Source organism: Neodiprion lecontei, chromosome 5 (genome assembly GCF_021901455.1).
Source record: "Neodiprion lecontei isolate iyNeoLeco1 chromosome 5, iyNeoLeco1.1, whole genome shotgun sequence".
Classification (NCBI taxonomy): Eukaryota; Metazoa; Arthropoda; class Insecta; order Hymenoptera; family Diprionidae; genus Neodiprion; species Neodiprion lecontei.
Window position 1 is genome coordinate 2,812,239 of NC_060264.1, and position 21,394 is coordinate 2,833,632.

Consider the following 21,394-nt stretch of genomic DNA (forward strand, 5'->3'; position numbering starts at 1 on the left):
TTATTTCTTTTTTCTAGCCATCGACTATTTCTACCGATGAAATCGATATTTCGTATTCAAGCAGCGGCTGGCTCTTTGAGACTAATTACCTCTTCGCAGACGTGTCTGTCCGTAAGCTGCAGATCTATCACGGAGTAGTTCGATGCAACTTGGAAGATCTCGGTTTTTCGAAAACTGGCGGAGACGTTTAAGCAAGAGAAAATTAAGATCCTCAGCATTCTTTTCGAAAATAATCGAATTTCGAAACCCTCGTTACGAACCATAAACTATCGACGCTATGGAGAACTGAACGAAGACCCTCGACTCGACATCACAAAAAACTACGGATGATTTATCTTGCAGGTGTTCGCCAACTTCGCGGCCATCATTCGGCCGTCGCCAAGAGTCGTGTATTAGCCATCTTTCCTCTACAAGTTCAGCGGTGAAAATTCCGCAACGCGAGATCGTGAATCGAGTGAAGCGTTTACATTTTAAAGATACAAACTGCATACTCTACAATATACACCTACATGTAGTATACACGGCTTGGGTCCGTGCATCTGTTATTATAATCTCCATTTGTTGGAGGTTGCCTTTGAAAAACTAAAAGAAAGAATCTCAAACACCACGAAATGTCACCTCTATCGCGCTACACCGATAGTTGACGGGATAATATGTCAGATTCAAATTCATTTGAGATTAAATCAACGGGCAGCCACAGTCTTTTGGAAAATTTACGCAAATTTAGATTTCAGAAAAAACCAGTGAAAAAGATGAACACGTGTAAGTCCCATGGAAAATTTTTCATTGTAATTGCAATTGCAATCGTTATTCTTCTCAACGTTTCACTTAAATTCACTTCAAATCACCTTACCTCAGTTTTTCTTTTCCGTTTTTCTTTCAGCTTCTTACCCCCATTCCATCCTGTTTTATTACTATCCTCACCTTTAGCAATACATGTAACAAAACCAAATTCTGATGTTTGTGCCTGTAGCTGATGAAGACAGTAACCTGACGAGTTCTGGAAACCAAATACGACGTAAGCCAGTGAACAGGATCGAAGACAGTGACAGCGATGTGGGAAGCCCGACTAAGCTGCAAGGTTCGATGCCACACGTTGACAATAAACCAGAAACCAAAGAAAGGGAAGAAAAATTCAAGTACCTGAGTACATTGTATCCTCGCCTCGATGCTCCGGTTTGTTCCATGTCTCAATGCCAAATTTCATGTCAAATTCAAGCCAATGCCCAAGTTGGCGCATTTTTAATTTCAGATACTTAATTCTATGTTTCTTTCTGTTTGTACAGCGAATTCTCGAAGCGCTAAATAACTCCAACTGGCAGACGGATGAAGCAGAGAGACAGCTTAATAGCCAGCGGAAGAGACTTGGCAATAAACCGTTGTCGTCTAGTAAGAAAAAAAGGAGAAAAGTTGATTACGACGAGGATGTTGATAATGACTCAGATGAAAAGAACTACAAGAATAGGGTATTCGATAGGTGAGTTTTGATGGCTTCAAACTTTTTCAGAGAAACATGCTTGAATGCTGATTTTTGAAGTATGTATTTAATCATTGTACTGTTCTTTCCATTATACTTAAGTGATATAAAGGAGTTAATTTTATTTGTAACAATATGTTATTATCTTTTTGTAATGTAGGTATATGTGAAACTAAATGAGTACAGGATTCTCTAAAAATTAAATGAGATCAAGCTTTTACCATTCACTAGCATAGTCATATGCATAAGATTGTTTCTGGTACAGCAGTAACTGTAATAGGTATAAATGATTATTAATTTTATGTTGCTTTGGGTCTGTTACAATTCTACAGCATACATTATTCAGCTATCTAATTTATGCAATAATTTTAATCGTTTTGAGAGTTATTCTTGTGTCTGCCTTTAGTGGTAGTTCTGAAAATATTATGAGTATTGTAGATTGGCTATATTTTGCTAAATCTAACGCATAGAAACATATTTTATACTCTTCACACAACGGCGGTTTATTTTCTTTTAAAATTCTTGAAGGAAATATTGCGGTTCTTTGTATTGGCTTGGAAAACTTTTTATTTGTCCAATCCAGTTATATTTTTGTAGTATGTTGTTGTGACAAGTTATTGCATTCAGCTTTAGCAAGCATATTTTTGAGTCTTATGCATTTTGCTTTTCTTAAGTCTTACAATTAATTAGGAAATTCAGAACCTGCTTACAAATTGTCACTAAAATGGAGGGTGCACTGACCCTTAGGCTTGGTGCATAGGTAGGTTTGTTTTGTGGCAAGTTGAATAATTTTTTTATAAAATATAATTAATTTTTCTTAAATTACTTCTTTAAATCTTCAAAAGTATGTTGTGTTATTGTTGTCCTCAGCGATGACGATTCAGACGCCGCGGTATCAAACGAACTTACTAGTGATAAGAAATCTGTACTGGATTTCATGCAAAATGCTTTGCACATGGAATTGCTGCTGATGTCACACTGCTCCCAGAAAAGAGCGAATGCCATTATCGAGGCTCGTCCATTCCACGACTGGCGAGACTTGGTGCAAAAGTTCCAAAATTATAGATATTTAGATACTGAACTTTTAAACTCTGCCCAGGTCTGTATAAATTGTTTTACATCTACATACATTATCAACTATTTAATAATACATAAAAATATTCTTTCTCTCGATTTATTCTAAAAAACATAGTCTTGTAGTGTGCATCTTTTATACCGAACATATTGTCTACTAGTATCACATTGTTGCATTTTTTTCATCTAAAAGACAATATGAAACCAATGCTTAAATCTCACTGAAATTGAGTTGCACGCAGCGACATAAGTGCTGAGTGCATTTGCAAGCAGTTATCATTTATCCGGAAGTCATCAAAAAATAAACTAACAAAAATATTAAAGGTACTGTTGGGGACACGTCACGTGGTCGATACTTTGATGAAGAAGTGCCTTCGACTTTCGTCGATTCTAGAAAGAGCCGTGGCAGCCGGGGCAACGAACATTAGGCAACAACCAGCAGGGATTCCTTCTGGTCTGAATTTGGCCTCATACCAAATGGTCGGTATTAACTGGCTTGCTGTGCTGCATGCCCAGAATGTCAATGGCATATTAGCTGATGAAATGGGACTTGGAAAGACTGTTCAAGTCATAACTTTCCTCACTTATCTGAAGGAGGCTGGACTGGCCGTCGATGGGGCTGGACCTCATTTGATAGTAGTGCCCAGTTCGACAATGGGTGAGATTTATACATCCATGTAGCATCGCATCTTTGGAAACGAGATATTTGAAATATAGGAATAAAAATTTCTTTCCTTAATTCGTTGAGTTTACTATTTTCTCTCGGCACAGAAAATTGGAGCAACGAATTTGAGCGTTGGTCTCCAGGCTTAAAGGTAGTCAGCTATTACGGGTCACAGGACGAGCGCAAGGAGATGCGGATGGGATGGCGTGCCGGTGATTTGGAAGACGTTGACATTATTCTTACTACTTACAACCTGGTCAGTAGTACACCCGAGGAACGAAGACTCTTCAGAGTAATGCCCATGCAGTACGTAGTCTTCGACGAAGCTCACATGCTCAAGAACATGTCAACCATTAGATATGAAAACCTCATTAGGATCAATGTAAGTATGTTTTACATTCAAGTTTAGAGAAGTCCTTCGCTCAACCTATCGACAGTAAATTTAAGTTTCGTCATGATTCCGCAAAATGAGAAAACAAGATATCAACATTTCATTTGGTTTCAGGCAAAACATCGAATCCTGCTTACTGGCACTCCTTTGCAGAACAATTTACTTGAATTGATGTCACTGTTGATGTTCGCGATGCCATCAATGTTTGCGGGCAAACAAGCAGAGTTGAAAAGCCTGTTTTCAAAAAATACTGTAGGTAAAATATAGTTCATTGGCGGTAAAATCATTCGCCAGTTATTGATTAAATGAATAAATAACATTGCAGAAAATTGCAGCCGAAAAGAGTGGCCGTGCAGAAACGGAATTTGAAAGGGAACAAGTAGTCAATGCGAAGCGAATCATGAAGCCATTCATCCTTCGCCGTTTGAAGTCGGAAGTTTTACAGGATTTACCTGTGAAAACGGAACAAGTTATTCGTTGTCGTTTAGAAGCGTCGCAGCTCGAATTATACCAGAATTTGGTCGCTGAGTTCACTGTTGAGGCTGATTCCAATAAAGAAGTTAATGGTACTGGAATGATGATGCAGCTGAGAAAGCTAGCTAATCATCCCTTACTTATAAGAGACTACTACAACGAAACGAAACTCAAGGTTTGATGCAGTTTATGCTGATTCTTTTCTTGTACTCACTCCGAAATTACACATTGGATAATATTTTTAGGATATGGCAAAGAAATTGTCTCATGATCCAACATACAAGCAGAAAAATCCTGACTATGTGTTTGAGGATTTGCTATGGATGTCAGACTATCAGATAAACCAACTGACAAGAGTGCACAAGTGTTTGGCAGGACAAGGGCTGCCGCAGGAATTGATCCCAAATTCAGGCAAATTTCAAAAATTCGACGAACTTTTACCAAAACTCAAAACTGATGGTCATAGAGTTTTAATATTCAGCCAGTTCACGTCTATGCTGAATATTATTGAGGACTATCTAGCCATCAGGGGACACAAATTTACAAGGTATGTAGCTAATTATTGATATCAATGTTTATAATAATCGTATTATATATTATTTTTTGTTCACAGACTGGATGGTCAGACGCCGGTACCAGAAAGACAATTTTTAATCGATGAATTTACACAAAATCCTGACATATTTATTTTTTTACTATCAACAAGAGCTGGCGGTTTAGGAATAAATTTGACTGCAGCGGATACAGTCATAATCCACGACTTAGATTTCAACCCATATAATGATAAGCAGGCTGAAGACCGTTGTCACAGGGTTGGTCAACAGAGGTAAGTTGATACGCCAGTTTACATTAGCACTCTCACGCCCTCCGGTTCTTATCTTTATAAGCGTCAAGATGTTTTTTTTCGGGAAATCCAACTCATTCTAAAATTTACGTTCATCGGCAATGCAAATTTAAAGATTACTGTTTAAAACAACGGATATTCAGTAGTTATACAGCTCGAAAAAATGTTACGAATGTCCGAGATTTTTTATCAAATTACCGGGAAAATAAGGGAATTTTCAAGTCCCGTGTTCCTGGACACCCTGAACGTGTGTGATCACTTGGTTTCGTCTTTCCACAGGCCGGTTTCGATTATAAGATTCATAGCAAAGGATACTATAGAAGAGGGTATGTACGAAATGGCACAGGGAAAACTCAACTTGGAACAACAGGTTACTAACAACGAAGGTATTTATATTGAGATATTGGAAGAAAACAAATTAAAATTCAATTGCGAGAATGTTGAAATGCATCATTGTTAAATGATAAAAAAAATGTTACAAGACCAATAAATTTTGTACAACGATTTTCAGACAGTGAAAATACCGACAAGAAAAGCGTTCTCAACTTACTTAAAATGGCACTGGGATTGGATACCTCAAGCAAATCTCTAGCACTCCCGTCGACGAAATCAACGAACGGATCGGTACAGAGACCAAGTATAGGGGAATAGGGAATGATACTTTTTTAAAAACGCATCCTCTCGGTCAATTTAGATGTATAATTGTATGCATTTTTTTCTTAATAATTCCGATTTTAATGATTGAACGAAGTGATATTTCAAATTTCCGAAGGTGAACTTCAGTTAATAATTTTATCATTTTACAAAGTCTTTTAATTAGGTTTTTAATGAATGCATCGATCTGGCTTTGGAGCTGCAATTCGCACTGCTCGAAATATGTGTACAATAATTGAAACTCCATTATCCAGGATACGTGAAAAAGTATTACTATAATTTATTATTTTATACTCGCAGGATGAATGGGTATTGCAAATTTTTCTACCGTTTGCGAATATACAGTAAGTATACCACTCTTGCCGTAATTTCTAAGATTGTCTGTCGTGTAAGTGCTGGTACATTTTTTAACCCGTTTGTATATTTTCAATTAAATAAATTATAATTAAGCACGTTGATGGAGCAAGGGCCTACATCAAAAGCAAGGTCCAGACAAAAATAAGATGACCCCATCCGACTTCGGTAATTTTTCGCCAAACGTACTCAACTTTCCATTTTCATAAGTTTGGTTTTTCGATTCAGTTTGTAATGTTCAGTCAAATACTTCACTTCAGAAAGAGCTTAAATTAACTTATGGTGTTCCATCGATCCTATCAACAAGATCCATAAATGCCTGAAACTTTTTGAGACTTCAAGTACCCATTGTGTGTACAACCTACACCCCAATATTTGAGAGTGAACAAATGATTTTTAATTGTTTAAAAAGATACGGAGCATGGACCACGGTGTGGATGAATATTGAAATCAATAAAGTACAACAATCTACATGATAATGGAAGTCAATATCGTATCATTCAAAGAAGGTTCATCGAGATTCCTAACATCCACATCTTTCCTCTCCTCTATTATAGCTACCAGAATAAAAATCCTTAACTTTTCAGCTCTCTTTTTCCTGATCTTACGCTACAGTGGTTCGCGTAGACTTCCCCCCACTTTTCGCCAGTCGTGCTGTCGTGGCGAAAGAGGGCCGAGACAATCCCGATCTGTGATTGGCAAATAGCGCGATCGGATTGCAGTAACATTAAACTGAACTCTGATGACGTCACTTCAGTTTGACAGTTGTGCTCCCGTCTGCTGTTTCTGTCACGTTTCAGTCTCGTTCCGTGCGGCCAACGTGGAAACTCTCAACGTACAAAGTTTATCTTTGCGAACGTCACGCTCAATTGGTTAATTCAAGCGTAGAGTGCACTGATCTCTATACCAATAGAGACCAATAGAGATCAGTGGTAGAGTGAGACGTGAATTGTGATTGAGAAAGGCGCGCTTTAGACAAGTAGGAAGAGAAGGAGTAGTTTCGCCCTTGTTAACTCTCCTTTGTTTTACCTCCGTACCGAAGTTGGGCTTTGGTGTGAACCTGTATAAACTGTGAAAATCGCACTCGAGTACGGCGGCAAAAACAACCAGATCAATGTAACAGATACCTGTGCGTTCTTAAGCGATAAGTTTGCGGTGCTGTGTATCTTACACAGAGATACAAACTGAAAAAAACGGCCAACTGTTGTCTGTGAAATTGAAAATTGACAGGACACCATGGTCGAAGTGCTGGACCCGACTTTGTCCAGGGACAACCAACCGCTTTTCATAAACGACGTAATCGAGGATAAACGTGAGTCATAATTCGTAAATTAATACCTGGGTAGTTTAGTATTACACAGGTATGAACGATAAAATTACTCTCGTGGGAACGACGCATTGTTTATTTTCATTCTGTTATCAGCAGCTCAGCTGTTTTAACCACGCAGCCTCTCAACTTCGATCCGACTTGTTGTCTTTTGTCCGACTGACTTACAACAATAATAATTACGTAAACCCTGTATCGCTGTGATTTGTGGGCGTATTTAGTTATTACTTCATATCGCTCATAGCTGGTGTTTTGTAGTCTCTTTTGTCAGGTTAAGCCTTTGTTACTCATGCATCGCTGTTCAGCTACGCTTATCTGTTGTTAGCGGTTAGTGTAACTAGATCCATTCTCAGCGAGATTATTACACGCTTTCAACTTTGCTGATTAGACAAAATACCGATACAAGTCACGGTGTAATTCAAAAGAATTGTTTTATCAAATTTCGTGTAATCAGATTACAAAAATACCAAAAACAGTTTAGTAACAAAGTTAGGCCATTATCTATTTTATAAATCTTTTATGTTACCAGAGATGAGTTCTACCCATAATCTATGCTTAACTGGTTTAAATTATTTTTTGACAACTCTTTATCAGTTTCACAGAGTCAGGAGCCGCTCATTGAGGATACAAAGTCATGGGTCAAGGCACGCTTCACATTTGGGTTCCTTGGATTTATGGGCTTTGCCCTTGTTTACGCAATGCGAGTGAACCTGTCGATTGCCATCGTCTCCATGGTAAATAAGACTGAATCAAACAAAAACGACAGCGCCAACAGCACCGACATCTGTCCTTCTGTGGACCCTGTAAATGGAACCTTCGTACCGGTGAGCATTCGTTACCAACAGTCTAAGCTCGTACAAAGTAACAATTCTAATATCCATGCACATCTTTTTTGTCCAGCATACCGGAGAATTTAACTGGGATGAAACAACACAGGGCATTGTTTTGGGGATATTTTTTTTCGGCTATGTCGCTACTAATGTTCCTGGTGGTCGATTGGCTGAAAAATATGGAGGAAAGTTGGTTTATGGACTCGGCGTCTTTTTGACTGCTGTTTTGACTATTATCAGTCCGTTTGCTGCTTACTGGGGACTGGTTCCCTTTGCCATTGTTCGAGTCGCTGAGGGTATTACAGAGGTATGTTAAGTAATTAGTCTTATGTATTCAATGATAGATACGAAACATCACCAAGCACTGCGCATCAATACTTTAACTCCTTATTACAGGGAGTTACGTTTCCTGCTATGCACAGTATGCTGGCTCACTGGGTTCCACCACTAGAAAGGAGCAAATTTGCAGCGACAGTTTATGCGGGTAAATCTATAAAATAATAAATTTTTCTACTCTTTCGCATATAATTTAATATCCTGTATCACAATTACTTATTCATTCACAGGACTTAATTTTGGTACTGTGATATCGCTTCCGCTGAGCGGCTGGCTTTGTTCACTGGATCTTTGGGGCGGTTGGCCTCTAGCCTTCTATCTCTTTGGTGGGCTGGGTGTAATTTGGTACATCTTCTGGTTGATATTCGTGTTCGACACACCCGCGCAGCACACTAGAATTGATCCTCAAGAAAGAGCATTTATCGAAGCATCTGTTAAGCTAAAGAATGAGGTGCGTTTCTTTCTTATCTACCTCATTTCTGTTATTCTTCCCATTCACAATCGCAGTCATTAGTTTCTGCATTCGTTCAAAGGGCGAGGCGAATGCATCAGTACCTTGGCTAGCTGTTTTTACTTCACGGCCAATGTGGGCTATAGCTCTAACTCAGTGTGGCCAATCTTGGGCCTTCTACACTTTACTCACAGAGCTACCCACGTACATGGATAAGATTCTTCATTTCGATATTCAACAGGTGAGACTGATAAACTTCTTCCAAGATCGCCACATTATTCTGCCATGGAGATAAAGTTACCCTTTCAGACAAGCTCTTCAATTGGTACTTTTATCGGCAGTTGACCAGTTTTTACTGGAGGCAAGAATATATTCTTTGAGTAAACCTCTTATTCAAGAAAATTAGTTTTTACAAGAAGGTGGAACAACCTGGTTTGAATATCTAGTTTGTATTCACTGTCCTAAACACCTTTTTCAGGATGCAGTCTACTCAATGTTGCCGTACCTCAGTGCATGGATAGTAGGCTTAGGTATCTCAGTGTTGGCTGATGCACTCCTTGCCCAAAATCTGCTATCTACCCTAGGATCATTCAAGTTTTGGAACACGATCGGCTCTCTCGGGCCCAGCTTGAGCTTCTTGGGTGCAATATGGGCTGGTTGTGATCGAAACATTGTACTCTTCATGCTAGTTGGTTTAGGTTCGCTGCAGGGAGCCGTTTATGCTGGAAACCAAATGAATCACATTGCACTTGCTCCTCAATATGCCGGTACATTATATGGCCTGACAAATGCGGCGGCAAATACGTGCGGCTTTTTGGCACCCTACATCGTTGGCATGGTCGTCCAGGGACACGTGAGTTCGATGCATTTCAGAACTGCTTGTACTGATAACTAACATCGATGCTACATATGTTTCAGGAAACTTTGACTCGATGGCACCTCGTTTTTTGGCTAGCTGCAGGGGTGAACACGGCAGGTAGTCTTTTTTACGTGGTGTTTGCCTCTGCCACTGAGCAGCCTTGGAGTAAAGGGAGCAGATAACTATGTGGATAATTTAGGAACAATCGCCTTTATCCTGGTGCACAACTAGTTGTTCAATACTAGTTCTAGCCTTTTTATTCATAGAACTGTAGTATGCTGCGCATCCAGTAAAAATTTATTACTGTCAAGGGATCAGGATTCCACGACGATAAGTCAATTATCAATTAGTTAGTGTTTCATAATGTGAATTGTATAATAAGTGGTGCATAGACGATTTTTAATTTTAATTACTAATTTCTTTTACACGAAGAATCGGTTAAAAGCTATCGCGGAGTTACGTACTAGTTTAATTTGCCTGTCGCGTGAAAATTCGTGATGGTTGAATATTGTAAATTACGAATGTGAAAATCGACCTATTTTTTGGGAATGTTAATATGGTTAAAATAATTTTTCCAGATTTCTACATCGCACAAATACTCTATTTGCTCTGTAAAAATTGTACATTGACCGATTACCGATTAATAAGTGATAATTTCCACATGACAATATAACATTCCATTTATTTTAAATAAAACTATTTTTGTTAAATTTTCCTTCTTAAGAATGATGGGAAATATTATTCACCAAACTCTGAAATAATAAAAAGATAAAACAAAACCTTTATTGCAGATAATGAAAGAAACGAGTACAAAGTAGATACAATTATCGTCCCGGAAATTTGAGTCATTGAAGAGATGCAGAGAATTGTGCAGTAGGTACAAAGTTTATGATAGATTTAACTGTAAGCGATAAGAAACGTGCAATTTCCGGTAAACAAGTGACTTCTCTTTCACCAAGTGCCTTAAACAGTGTATTGCACGACGTTATCGCGTTACAGATCCGAAATATATCGTTTTCGAATGATGATTATTTTCCGACAACCGACCGCCGTGTCTAACTGGTATTTAAATCTTCTTTCTTTTTTGCAGTGAGCTCGAATATTATGTCCCGCATACGACTCAGGTCAGAGAGCTCTCCTTTCATCCTCTCAATACACTCTTCTTTCTCAGAGAGTGCCTTTTCACGATTGTAGCACTGCTCTGCTTGCTCTTGAAGTTCCTGTTTCAGAGCAGATATGTGATTCTGATTCGAGGCAATTTCTCTGTTCTTCTCTTCGAGCAGCTGTAAAATGTTTTCAAAAATTTAGCGCACGCTCACAGGTATGTACTTCCGTACACTAAGATCTGATCACCTGTTTCTGTTTATTCGATCCGTCTTCCATTTTCCGTATAACCCGGCTCAGTTCGTTAATTTTCGTTGCAAGTTCTTGGGCTTTTGCCTCGCTAACTTTTCCCTCAGTCAGTAAATCGTTAACTCTTCTTTCCAGAGTCTCGATCGTTGATTTACTAGTTTCCAGCTGTCCCAAATATTCTGCGGTCGTTCGGTTAAGCTGATCAATGGTGGCCGACTTTTCCACAACTATTTTACGAAGTCCTCTAATTTCCTACGATTCGTTTTAAATTACGATTAAATTGCGTTCAAGTTTTGAAATGTTTCTCTGTTTTACCTGAGACTGCGTCTCACGTGTCCTACTCATTTGTGCCTGTTCTTCTTTCAGTTTTGCAGTCAAGCATATCTTTTCAGTTCGGCTTCCTTCAAGGCATTGTTGTGTGTAAAATAGTAACTGATGAAGCCTGCTAGACTCTGCAACCACCTGTGCCAACCTGTGTTGCAGGCTAGTTGCGTGACTGTTGGCCGCTTCGAGGCTCGCTTGTGTGGCTCTTTCCGCGTGTCGCATCGCTGCCAACTATAAAAATTAAAGAAATGGAATCACGTTATCACACGTATATATATATTCATTCTCAATGCTTAATATTACATGCCTTATATTCGTATAGCTCCATAACAGCTGAGGTTGTGGTATCTTGGATCTGGTTAGACTCAAAGGCTTGCTCAAGTTTGGTGATAAATAAATCGAGGCGTTCTTCCTGGGCTATCGAAAATAGGGGCATCTGCATTTCGCTCGAATAGCCTTGGTCAGTGGGTGATCTCCCTTTGGAAGACTGGCCACATGCCGTTCTCCCCTGAACTAACACCAGGGGTTCCAGTTCGCCCATACATTTTGCTACTGCGGAAATGCTGTAGTGTAGAATTGTAAGGAATTTCCGTTAATAGCCATATTTTTTCAATGTAATTCGGATATTTCACACTTTGCCATGAAGCAAAAATTATGGAAAGGAACAAATACCATTCTTGTGGGAATCCGACTGATGAGGGTAGCTGCAACACCCGCTGCTTGACATCTCCATCACCAGTGAATAGCGCCAATGCCATAACCATTTGAATTTGTTTTTTCCGTAGCAATTCAGAGTACAGAGTTAGCCAGTTGGAATCGTGGGTTGCGAGGTCGGCTGTTAGAGAGAGTGCATGGACATGCAAAGTTGTTGCTGGGTCCTGATAGTTGCGATAATAAATTTTTTACACTTGTCATTCTGAAACTTTTCCTTCTCTTATAATAAGCAAACGTGTGACATGCTGCTTGATTCTCACTTGAAATAGATTTCCAGGCACAGCTTCACACGTCGCAGCTTCACTCTCTTCAAGCACCGGTCTCAAGATCTGCCGCATCGCCTGGTCTGTGAATGTTTGCATTACTTTCTCTCTAACCACAGGAATCCGCACCATTTCTTGTACAAGCTGTAGAAACTCCGTCAATCTGGCTTGTGACTCAATACTCCGACTGCTTCCGCTCTCTTCCATTTCATAGCCACTGTCCAGAACGAGCATTAAAACACTCAAGTCAAGCTCGTTGAGTATTTCAAAAGATCCTTTGGATCGGCGAGTGTCAGTGATTACTATCCTAATGAGGCTCAATGCCTTTGAGCAGACCTGAAACCAAATATTTGTCAGTTGAATCTATTTTGCTGGAAACTGGCAGCAAGTATAGCATCAGACTCTGTTTGCTACCGTACTCTTTCAACTGGGACCCACATCATCGCTGTCCTGACACACTTGGAATACAACGGCATCAGCGACGGTATCTGAAGTCTAATAATTGAGACCAGGAATTCCATCATCAATGCTACACATTCAGGGTCTGAGTTATTCTCTAGTCTCAACAATATGTTTTCAACACCTTCGGCGTAACTGAAACAATGCGATACAACAGTGTTTAGCAAAGATTTATAACATCTAATATGGTTTATTCTAAAAGATAAATTTCTGTGATAATCTTTCAGCATATACCCAGGATAAGTTGCGAGAACGTTTCTCGAATGTTCCTTTTGTCGAACATCGTCAAAGAAGTCGACTGTATGCCTGAGAAGCAGTACATTTTTCTCCTGGAGGGCAGAAATCAGGCTACAAAATGTGACCGTAGCGAAGTCCAGGATATCTGTATCGGTTAGTTCTCTGTGGATGCTCTCCAATACCATAAGCAATTTACAGCATTGAACTTTTGTATTCATATTGTAACTTTGCAGCTTCAGTAAAGTTTTTACAAAAACTTTTGTATCGACGGCGCGCATGAGGGTATAAATTGCAGGCAGATTTTTGTAACAGAGATTGATCAGCACCCCCAAAGACAACGCGACCACTTCTTCCTCGGTTGATTGCGACACCCATTGCGTCAAAGTTGAAATTAAATAAGGCAGGTGCGCCTCCTGCCAGGATATCTTTACTCCATATGTAAGCTCCTGAATCAGTTGAAGGACCCTGATACGTTTCTCGGCCGTTAGATTTGCCTGCAAATTTGCAAGGACTTGATCGTCTAGTATGTACATTGATAATCTGCAATTCTAATTCACCTCGTTAACTGCCCTCGAACGACATTGATAGATTGAGAACCGATTGGACAAACCTCTAGAAGCCTTGTCAAAATTGGTGTGAATTTGTAAGTGTGAATAAGGGTCTGTCTAGCAGCGGAATTCTTGCAGGCATGCTGGAGAACGGCAACAGCGCTCCAAATTATGCTAGAGCGCGATGGAAGAGCGCTCACAAGCTCGTAAAGACTGACATAAAATTCTGTAGCGATGCTGGTCCCAGGATCAAAGATGCTTAAGTCTAAGGAAGCCCCGATCGTCTGTAAATCATCAAACACAATTTGAATTTTGTTTCATGTTTTGCTTCAACGAGTCCAGAGAGACTGGGAACAGACGTACCCCTAGATTTCGTTGTAATGCAGATGCCGTGGTTTCACTCTGATGTTTTGAGTACTCGAGAGCAGCCGCAATGAAGGCCTTCATAGATCGGTATTTTTCCATCTTGTCTAAATTGTTTCACGGCAGTTCGAAATCCGTTTGTTAGTTGAGAATCAGTTTCAATGTTGAAGGCAGGCGATTGCGAGAAAAATCCACTCATCCATTCGGTGCGCGATCGTACAGAGCGGTAAAAAATTCATCAAATTTCCCCGCGACAGTCGCATTAGAATAACAAGGACCACCAAAGTTGTGAAAAAAATTAATTGATTTGCTCAATATTATCGAAATACCGACAAAAGTTATATCCTGTAACCGACAGCTAGACTCTGTCTTCCATTTTCAAAGTACCCACCTCTCCCAGCTTGCCGCATTTTCAAAAGATTCAAACCGACGCAGAAAGAAGTGTGGAGAGAAGCTTGAAAGGGTGCACGCTCATGTTTTTAGTGCTCCTAATTTCGTAGCGCTTATTGACACGAGATACGTCGGTGGAACTAATTCTCAAGTTGTATGGACGATTACCGACCGATACTCTGCCGTACTTGGCATTACGGAGGCTATGGTGTGTGATTTGATCAGTTTCGACCACTGTGAATAGGTCTGTTCATTCACTCGTTGATATACATTGAACTACACATATATCAATGCATTCTCTAGTGATTCTCTGCTTTGCTGATACTGAATTAGGCAGAGTAATGGTCAGTTACTGACACGTATTTACCGACCATATATCTCAAAAATTTTCGTATCAGAGAGCGCTACGAATTTCGGAACACAGCAAACGTGTGCTGGCCTCTCTCAGTTTTCTCTCTGACCGGAGGTTGTCAGATACTCTGATTTTCCGTATTTAACGCTGTTGGCGATGCTTTCAGTAGGTGCTGCCATCTGGCGAAGGTCGTGGGTATTGGCGCTGGGTGTAGTATTAACTTTCCATCCAACTCCACCGGGAATCCCTACGTGCCCGCCGATTTTTCGTTAAATTTAGCCCATTTGGAAATGGAATTGGTATTGATAGAAATTTGGCAGAAAATCGTTGAAAGCGGTAAGGTCGATTGAAAATGGTCAAACCCAGTTAATTTTTTCTGCGAGATTCAAGTTGAAAATGGTAATTGGCGGATACATTAATTCAATATAGGGATAGAGGAGTATAGAACAGGTTGACTAAATTAATCTCTCCTACAAATACACCCATTATATACATCATTTATTAATAAATTTACAATGATTGATTATTAATTGTACATTAAAGCGACGTGTGTCGTATTATGACCAGCGAGCTGGAACTTTTTCCATCAATCTTAAACTTGAACCAATCTCCATGCGCTCACACAATGTATACGTTTTACGAATAATTATCGGTCGGGAAAATTGTCCTATTTTTCCAGATCCCAACCAATCCAAGGCCGGCAGCACTGGTCGTGACGTAACACGATGATCATAGCCAAGGTGCATGTTCTTTGAGAAACTTCATCGCGAATTCAAGGCCCAGAAAACAGGCCGCGTTTGCTGGAAATGCGCGCAGCATAACTGGTATGACACCTCGGTACAGGGCGAGGAATCCCTCCTCGCGGATAAGGATTGGTAACACCGACCTGACACCCCGGGGATAGGTTCCGTCGGGTGCTGTCTGCAGTCTGGACTTTATCACGTCAGCCGGCATTCCAACTGACCAGTTTGCGATTCCCGCAGCACCTCCGGCAACCAGGGAAGGCCACATTGCACCCTGCGTAAGTAATTGTAACACATGTCAGCAAAAGAAAAAAATTCCTAGTTCATATTTAGATAAATAAATTTTAATTCTATACACCGAATAATAACCATAATCTTCATTTATTAATTATAAAGTATGCTTTTGTCTGACTTCTAGATGTTTCATCAGATAAAGTTCAAAAAATAATTTCATCAGATAAAGTTTGCTTTTGTAAAGACCAGAACGATATCTTGGATTTTAATAAAAATTCGAAATATCATTCTGTTGTCTACAAACCAAACTTTATCTAATAAAAACATTTTTCTTTTATTAGTCTCGTGAAAGAAATTAAAATTCCATATCTATAACCCAGACTCAAAATTCGTGTTGACCGGTGTAATAAGTTAATGTTGCGTGACTTATAGGGAGTGGAGACGTATTCGATGTGTCGAAAAGGAGATGGTGACCACCTCCGATACAGTTATGCCCTGGAGTTTCCGCATGAGGACCTCGTAGGTGAAGAAGTACATCCCGGCCGCGGGGACGTCGCGAAGAAGAGTGGCGCAGGTCCCGACGTATATCTTGCGGATTCCACCCTGCTTCCAAAGTTTCAACCCGCAATCTAGAAACCCGTTGTATTTCTTGTCACTCTCAGTCTTCTCTTTGACGAGGCAGGGTCATGCAAAAAATAAATTTTTATCGATTCTTGCACATCAGACATACGCAGTAAGTATACACATAAATTACGGTACAGAGTACTAGCTACGCGAGGTAATCGACCATGCAATGTGATAAATGCGCGATTCTGAGTGCAAGTGTTGAATTATTTTTTTTCGGTATTCAAGATCACACCTGCATTTGAAGCAAGCACTTTATTCGTTCCCCTGGAGCCATGACAAAGGAGGTACACATCCCGCTGAAAGCACCGGCCAAAAACTGCTGAGGGTCAGTTAATTTTTCCTGATCGGGTGTGGCCACGAGCTTCTTGCCCAGACCAAATCCGAAGAAACTAACGGCAAATATAGGCGTGATTGCGACAAGCGGCGCCGTCACACCCTGAATGGGGATTCAGAATAACTGTCGATGAAATCCTTCCCTAGACGTCCAGTTTGGGTGATTTTTTACTTTGTACAAGCCGAGAGGCCCTTCTTTCATTACGATTTTCTTCAACGTATCCCAGGTACCAGAATATTCTCCAGGCATTGTTTGCAGACGGACCTTTACCGTGTCCAAAGGGTGTCCGATTATCACCGTGCATGTACCCCCGAAACCACCGGCTGTGAATTGGAATATCACATATACTTATTAGATACGATAGATTATAGATCTTGGAGCAACATAGTAAGTACATCAGTATATTTTGTAGCTAAAAGGTGTATCGGTAGAACGTACTGCGTCAGCATTTCGAATGGAATGTGTACTGACACTTGAGTATACAGATTTGGAATATTTCCATGATTATCAAACGCTACATGTCGAAAAAGACAAAAACACATCGGTTAAAACTAGCGCATGACCTACACGGTATAATGATTGAAGTGCGGATATTCAATGTCAGCGTGTAGACGTGAAGCTGCGCATCTGAATTTTGTAAACGTTATACTAACGTTGCGTTTCAAGTAGTCTCTGGAATGTTCTGGAAACGACGACCTCGTACTGGCTATAAATAGAACTTTAAAATCTCATACCCTCTATCGATGAATGTGCGCCCGTGCCCGAACGATAATTGGCCGGTGAAAGAATGCATGAAGCATCAAATTCCTAAAAATACAATACCGAGACTATAGTAATCCTGACAAACTAACTCACGAGCTTCATTATAAGTCAAGCCTGCATATAATATCAATTCAAAAAACATTTATTCACCACAAGATCTGCGATGATTATTCGACCTATTGTCACATTATTGTAAATTTATTATCGACAAAAACAAGAAAAGGTGATTCGTACATGCAAAACTTGTGTAAGTACTTCCTAAAAAAATTTTCATATGCCGGGCCTAAACGTGAAAATAAACCACTTCGGCCCCTACAGATAGGCAACCGGAGTTACAATTTGCGCTCTCATTGTCAGAAAGGAAATTGTAACGCTCGGTTGCGTATCTGTAGGCGCCGAAATGACTTCCACCACTTCGAAAGCATGGTATGATGGACGGAGCGAATTGCGTTTTTTTTTTACACTTCTTCGAAATAAAGTAATATAAAGAAGATGTAAAGTACACCAAGCAAAGCGCGATAATAAAAAAAATCAATGCAAATTGGTTGAACAATTCCCAACAAATTAGAAATTAGCTCTGCGAGAGAGAAATCACAACAGGAAGTTGTAATATAAGTATAGGCCTATATCGTTTCTCCCACTCTTTCAACTTCTGCGTAGGCGACGTAAATCCGTAGGGCAGCACGGCTACCTCGAGGATCACTTCAGATCACTTCGCGACCTATCGTCGGGGCAGTCTGTAATACTGTTGTTGAGATGAACCCAGAACCATTTGAATTCGACGCAGTAAGAGTGTTCTTTAGCAAGCCGGTGTAAATTCCGGCTTCTAATTCTAACTCCTACAATTTATTTCGCCATGTGGAAAATTTGTTTGCCAAAAAATTACCGCCTGATCTTCATTTCTGTGTGGTTCATAAGCTAGCATTTTTTCTTTCTTTTTATTACTCCAAACGTGCGAAGAAAATTGGACATCCGGCTCACCCACGTGAGTTACTTTATATTGTAAAACCCTTGCATTCGTAATTAATATTCTACGGACTGGTTGTCAGTACAATATTCGAGATATCATGTGAAAATATTCTGTCTTATAAAAGTTTGAAATTGTTATCATACTAGAATAATTCTACAAACATTTATCTGCGATCATTTTTGACTAAACCACACACGTGCGTAGATTCGAGTTTATAATTGCGAAAAGATGAAAACAACGTTTTATTTAACACGCGCCGCGCATTGTGTTGTGCAAAATGAAAAAAAAAATATATACATATTTTATAATGTCCCAGTACAATGCATGATAAATGTATGTAAATAGATATGATATTTTTATATTATGCGGCGTATTTACCCAAAAGATATTTTATGGGACTCTCCTCTTGCGACATGATTTCTGTTCCTTAGTCCTATTTCGTAGTGATTCCTGTTTTTTTTTTTTTTTTTATTGTCCGAGTTGCCGACAGATACGTGATATGGACTTGCAAAATAATTTTTCCAACCGTGGGCATTTGTTATAATTAATATTAATAACTCGGTATCTCCTCAATTTCACGTCAGTGGTTACGTGCGACGTAACGAGCTTTTGCACGAACAATCGGTATGCGATATTAATTTAATGTACAGAATATTCTGAAGATAAAAGATTGAAACGAACACTGCGTATATCACAGAAACAAATGAGAAGAAATTTTGTATGACATGAACGTGTATCGCACATCACATGACTGTCCATGCATGACGCAATAACTCAGTACATGGTATAAATGGAAGATTGAGTTATGAACGGATGCATTGTCTTGTACATTCGATGTCGATACAACCATACATATCGTAAAAAAGGTAAAAAGCGAGTTATAAAGGTACTTGAAAGCGAGGGGGAAATAACTCACTGAACTGATGTTTCAATTAATAGGTTTGTGAATTAATTATAATGCGACCGAATTAACGAGAATCAACTGAATTACTGCAAATTAACTGAAATAATGTGAATTAACTGAGAAATAACTGAATCATGAGAAATTAATTCAAGTTGATTTGAAAAAGTTTGGATTCGTACCGGAATTATCTGTTTATAGAGAGTCAAAAAAAAAATTGAATTCAAATTAAAACGTTGAGTTAAATTAAAAGAAAATCAATATCATCTAACAAGAAATAAAAAATAATGGATTGAAATTTTTTTTAAAACTCACTTCAATTAGAATGAATTATCAAGAATTATCTAGGGAAAAACTAGAATTCACAAATTGAAATGAATTAAGTTGAATTAGAAAGATTTATCTGAATTAGAAAAAAAATTATCTTCACCCTCCCTTATGAATAGTTTCGGCGAGAGACGACTGAACCTTGACATGTACATCCTATTTCCAGTATTCCTTTTGCAGGAAAAATGAGGAAAAAAATTATTATTACTAATAAATAAAACTTAGGCATGTAACCGTACATGCCTATTTTAAGGTTATGGACTCGTCCCCTCCTCCAACCTCAATGATTCTACCTGTAAATGACGTTACTTGGTGGGGTGCACTAGTGTAAAATAGGTGTTTTTGGTCCTCCAATGGGAAAATGGAGATTAGATATTCTGTAATGGAGAGTATAGAGAGTGTCTAATCTCCATTTTCCCATCGAAGAATCAAAAACACCCATTTTACACTAGCGCACCCTACCGGGTACCGTCATTTATAGGTAGAATCATTGAGGTTCGAGGCGGGGACGAGTCCATAACCTTAAAATAGGCATGTACGGTTACATGCCCAAGTTTTATTTATGAAGAATAATAAAATTTTTCCTAGTTTGTCTTGTGCAAAGGAATACTGGAAAAAGGATGAACATTCCATGGTCCGGTTGTTTCCATCGCCGAAACTGTTTACAGGAGAGGATCGTGCCCGTGGAGACTTGTACAGAATGCCAAGATCTACAACACATCAAAAATCCAGACGCATTCACTAAAACCCAATTCCCGTAAGATTGTTTCGGTATTCTTTGTTTGCAGTTCTAAACGTCCGCTCCGTAAATCGTTAATATTATCAATTTGCTTTAAATCACACGATTCGCATGACATTCCGAGATGTGTGTTGACGAAATTCAATCTACTATAACCGGAACGAAGAAACAACACCGTGGAGGAATAATTTCGATAAGGGTATATAATCAAGGCGGCGGCAACGTGGTAATATAATCTCAAAAATGTCGTCCGGTCTCTGAGAATCGGTGTGGTCGAGGCAGCTTCGATTTTGTTTACATAATTTTATCTCCAAGCTCGAATTGCCGACGGACGTGTCCCGACAAGACCAACAGGGAGGAGTAGCGAGGAGGCTGGCACGGGGCTCAAGGACAAACCGAAACAGTTCGGGGATCCGAAAAGAGCCGAAGACGCTCATCCACCCTCTCTTTCTCTGTACCTTGCTTACGATTTACGATCCAGCCAACTCAGCAGCAAGTAGCTAAAGTTGTGCTCGGCGATCCGCCGGAGAGTCTCGCAGTGCGAGTTAACCGTGCAAAGAGATTGCGGTTGCAGCCAGAGGGGCGGAAGATAGAAGGAGATTTGCCGATTTGTTGAAAAGAAGCGAAAGATAGAAAGTGAGAAAGTGCAGAATTGGACAGGGTCTCGTCTCGTTTCGTCGACGGATAGTTTGAGCGATCAGAGGAGACTCGAAGGGTAATGAAAAAAAAGAATTACGTCAGTTGGCCGAGACTCGTTTAGTTTTCGACAAAGAGGCGAGGGGGGGGGGTCATGTGTGGAAGGATGAAGATGTAAACAAACCACTTCGGTCGGAATTATGAAACTCGAGAGTACATAACGGCGTGACAACGTGAAATAGATCCTGAAGTTCGTTGGGAACGCGGTGACAATAGATTGTCGATATAAATAACAATAACAATTGACGGTGAGGACGTGTGCAGGACAGTCTGAAGTTGGGCACGAGATGAGCGGGTTTCTTGTCATTTACGCGTCTCAAACT

General features: G+C 39.7%; 5 protein-coding genes across 6 annotated transcripts in view; 3 read left to right on the top strand and 2 right to left on the bottom strand.

Moving 5' to 3' along the window:
• The first annotated feature begins 13 nt into the window (after positions 1-13).
• LOC107219289 (SWI/SNF-related matrix-associated actin-dependent regulator of chromatin subfamily A containing DEAD/H box 1 homolog) lies at positions 14-6,416 on the top strand. The gene is made up of 12 exons (XM_015657474.2): positions 14-762; positions 974-1,176; positions 1,287-1,477; positions 2,348-2,576; positions 2,876-3,209; positions 3,323-3,597; positions 3,721-3,858; positions 3,932-4,255; positions 4,326-4,627; positions 4,694-4,906; positions 5,204-5,310; positions 5,436-6,416. The coding sequence occupies exons 1-12, from the start codon at positions 654-656 to the stop codon at positions 5,573-5,575; spliced, it is 2,565 nt and encodes an 854-aa protein (XP_015512960.1). The 5' UTR covers positions 14-653; the 3' UTR covers positions 5,576-6,416.
• Positions 6,417-6,633: 217 nt separating this feature from the next.
• Positions 6,634-10,403, top strand: LOC107219290 (sialin). 2 transcript variants are annotated; one of them, XM_015657475.2, is made up of 8 exons: positions 6,634-7,244; positions 7,854-8,083; positions 8,160-8,396; positions 8,486-8,573; positions 8,656-8,876; positions 8,959-9,117; positions 9,355-9,729; positions 9,795-10,403. In XM_015657475.2, the coding sequence occupies exons 1-8, from the start codon at positions 7,169-7,171 to the stop codon at positions 9,915-9,917; spliced, it is 1,509 nt and encodes a 502-aa protein (XP_015512961.1). In that variant the 5' UTR covers positions 6,634-7,168; the 3' UTR covers positions 9,918-10,403. The 2 variants fall into 2 exon arrangements, with proteins under 2 accessions (XP_015512961.1, XP_046595496.1); XM_046739540.1 differs by lacking the exon at positions 6,634-7,244 and adding an exon at positions 7,465-7,586.
• A 90-nt stretch (positions 10,404-10,493) lies between these two features.
• Positions 10,494-14,470, bottom strand: LOC107219309 (protein CIP2A homolog). The gene is made up of 10 exons (XM_015657503.2): positions 13,997-14,470; positions 13,696-13,917; positions 13,083-13,579; positions 12,809-12,983; positions 12,387-12,725; positions 12,085-12,290; positions 11,720-11,975; positions 11,404-11,643; positions 11,089-11,340; positions 10,494-11,018 (listed from the first exon to the last, which is right to left on the bottom strand). Exons 1-10 carry the CDS (start codon positions 14,096-14,098, stop codon positions 10,791-10,793), a joined length of 2,517 nt encoding a protein of 838 aa, XP_015512989.2. The 5' UTR covers positions 14,099-14,470; the 3' UTR covers positions 10,494-10,790.
• Positions 14,471-15,248: 778 nt separating this feature from the next.
• LOC107219272 (mitochondrial carnitine/acylcarnitine carrier protein-like) lies at positions 15,249-18,823 on the bottom strand. The gene is made up of 5 exons (XM_046741037.1): positions 18,787-18,823; positions 16,848-16,999; positions 16,575-16,778; positions 16,193-16,378; positions 15,249-15,755 (listed from the first exon to the last, which is right to left on the bottom strand). Exons 1-5 carry the CDS (start codon positions 18,821-18,823, stop codon positions 15,468-15,470), a joined length of 867 nt encoding a protein of 288 aa, XP_046596993.1. The 3' UTR covers positions 15,249-15,467.
• Positions 18,147-21,394, top strand: part of LOC107219288 (serine/threonine-protein kinase S6KL) — a 29,918-nt gene continuing 26,670 nt past the window's right edge. Inside the window, exon 1 of the mRNA XM_046741373.1 lies at positions 18,147-18,423. The gene's annotated coding sequence lies outside the window, so the exon portion shown is untranslated. The remainder of the gene's footprint in view (positions 18,424-21,394) is intronic.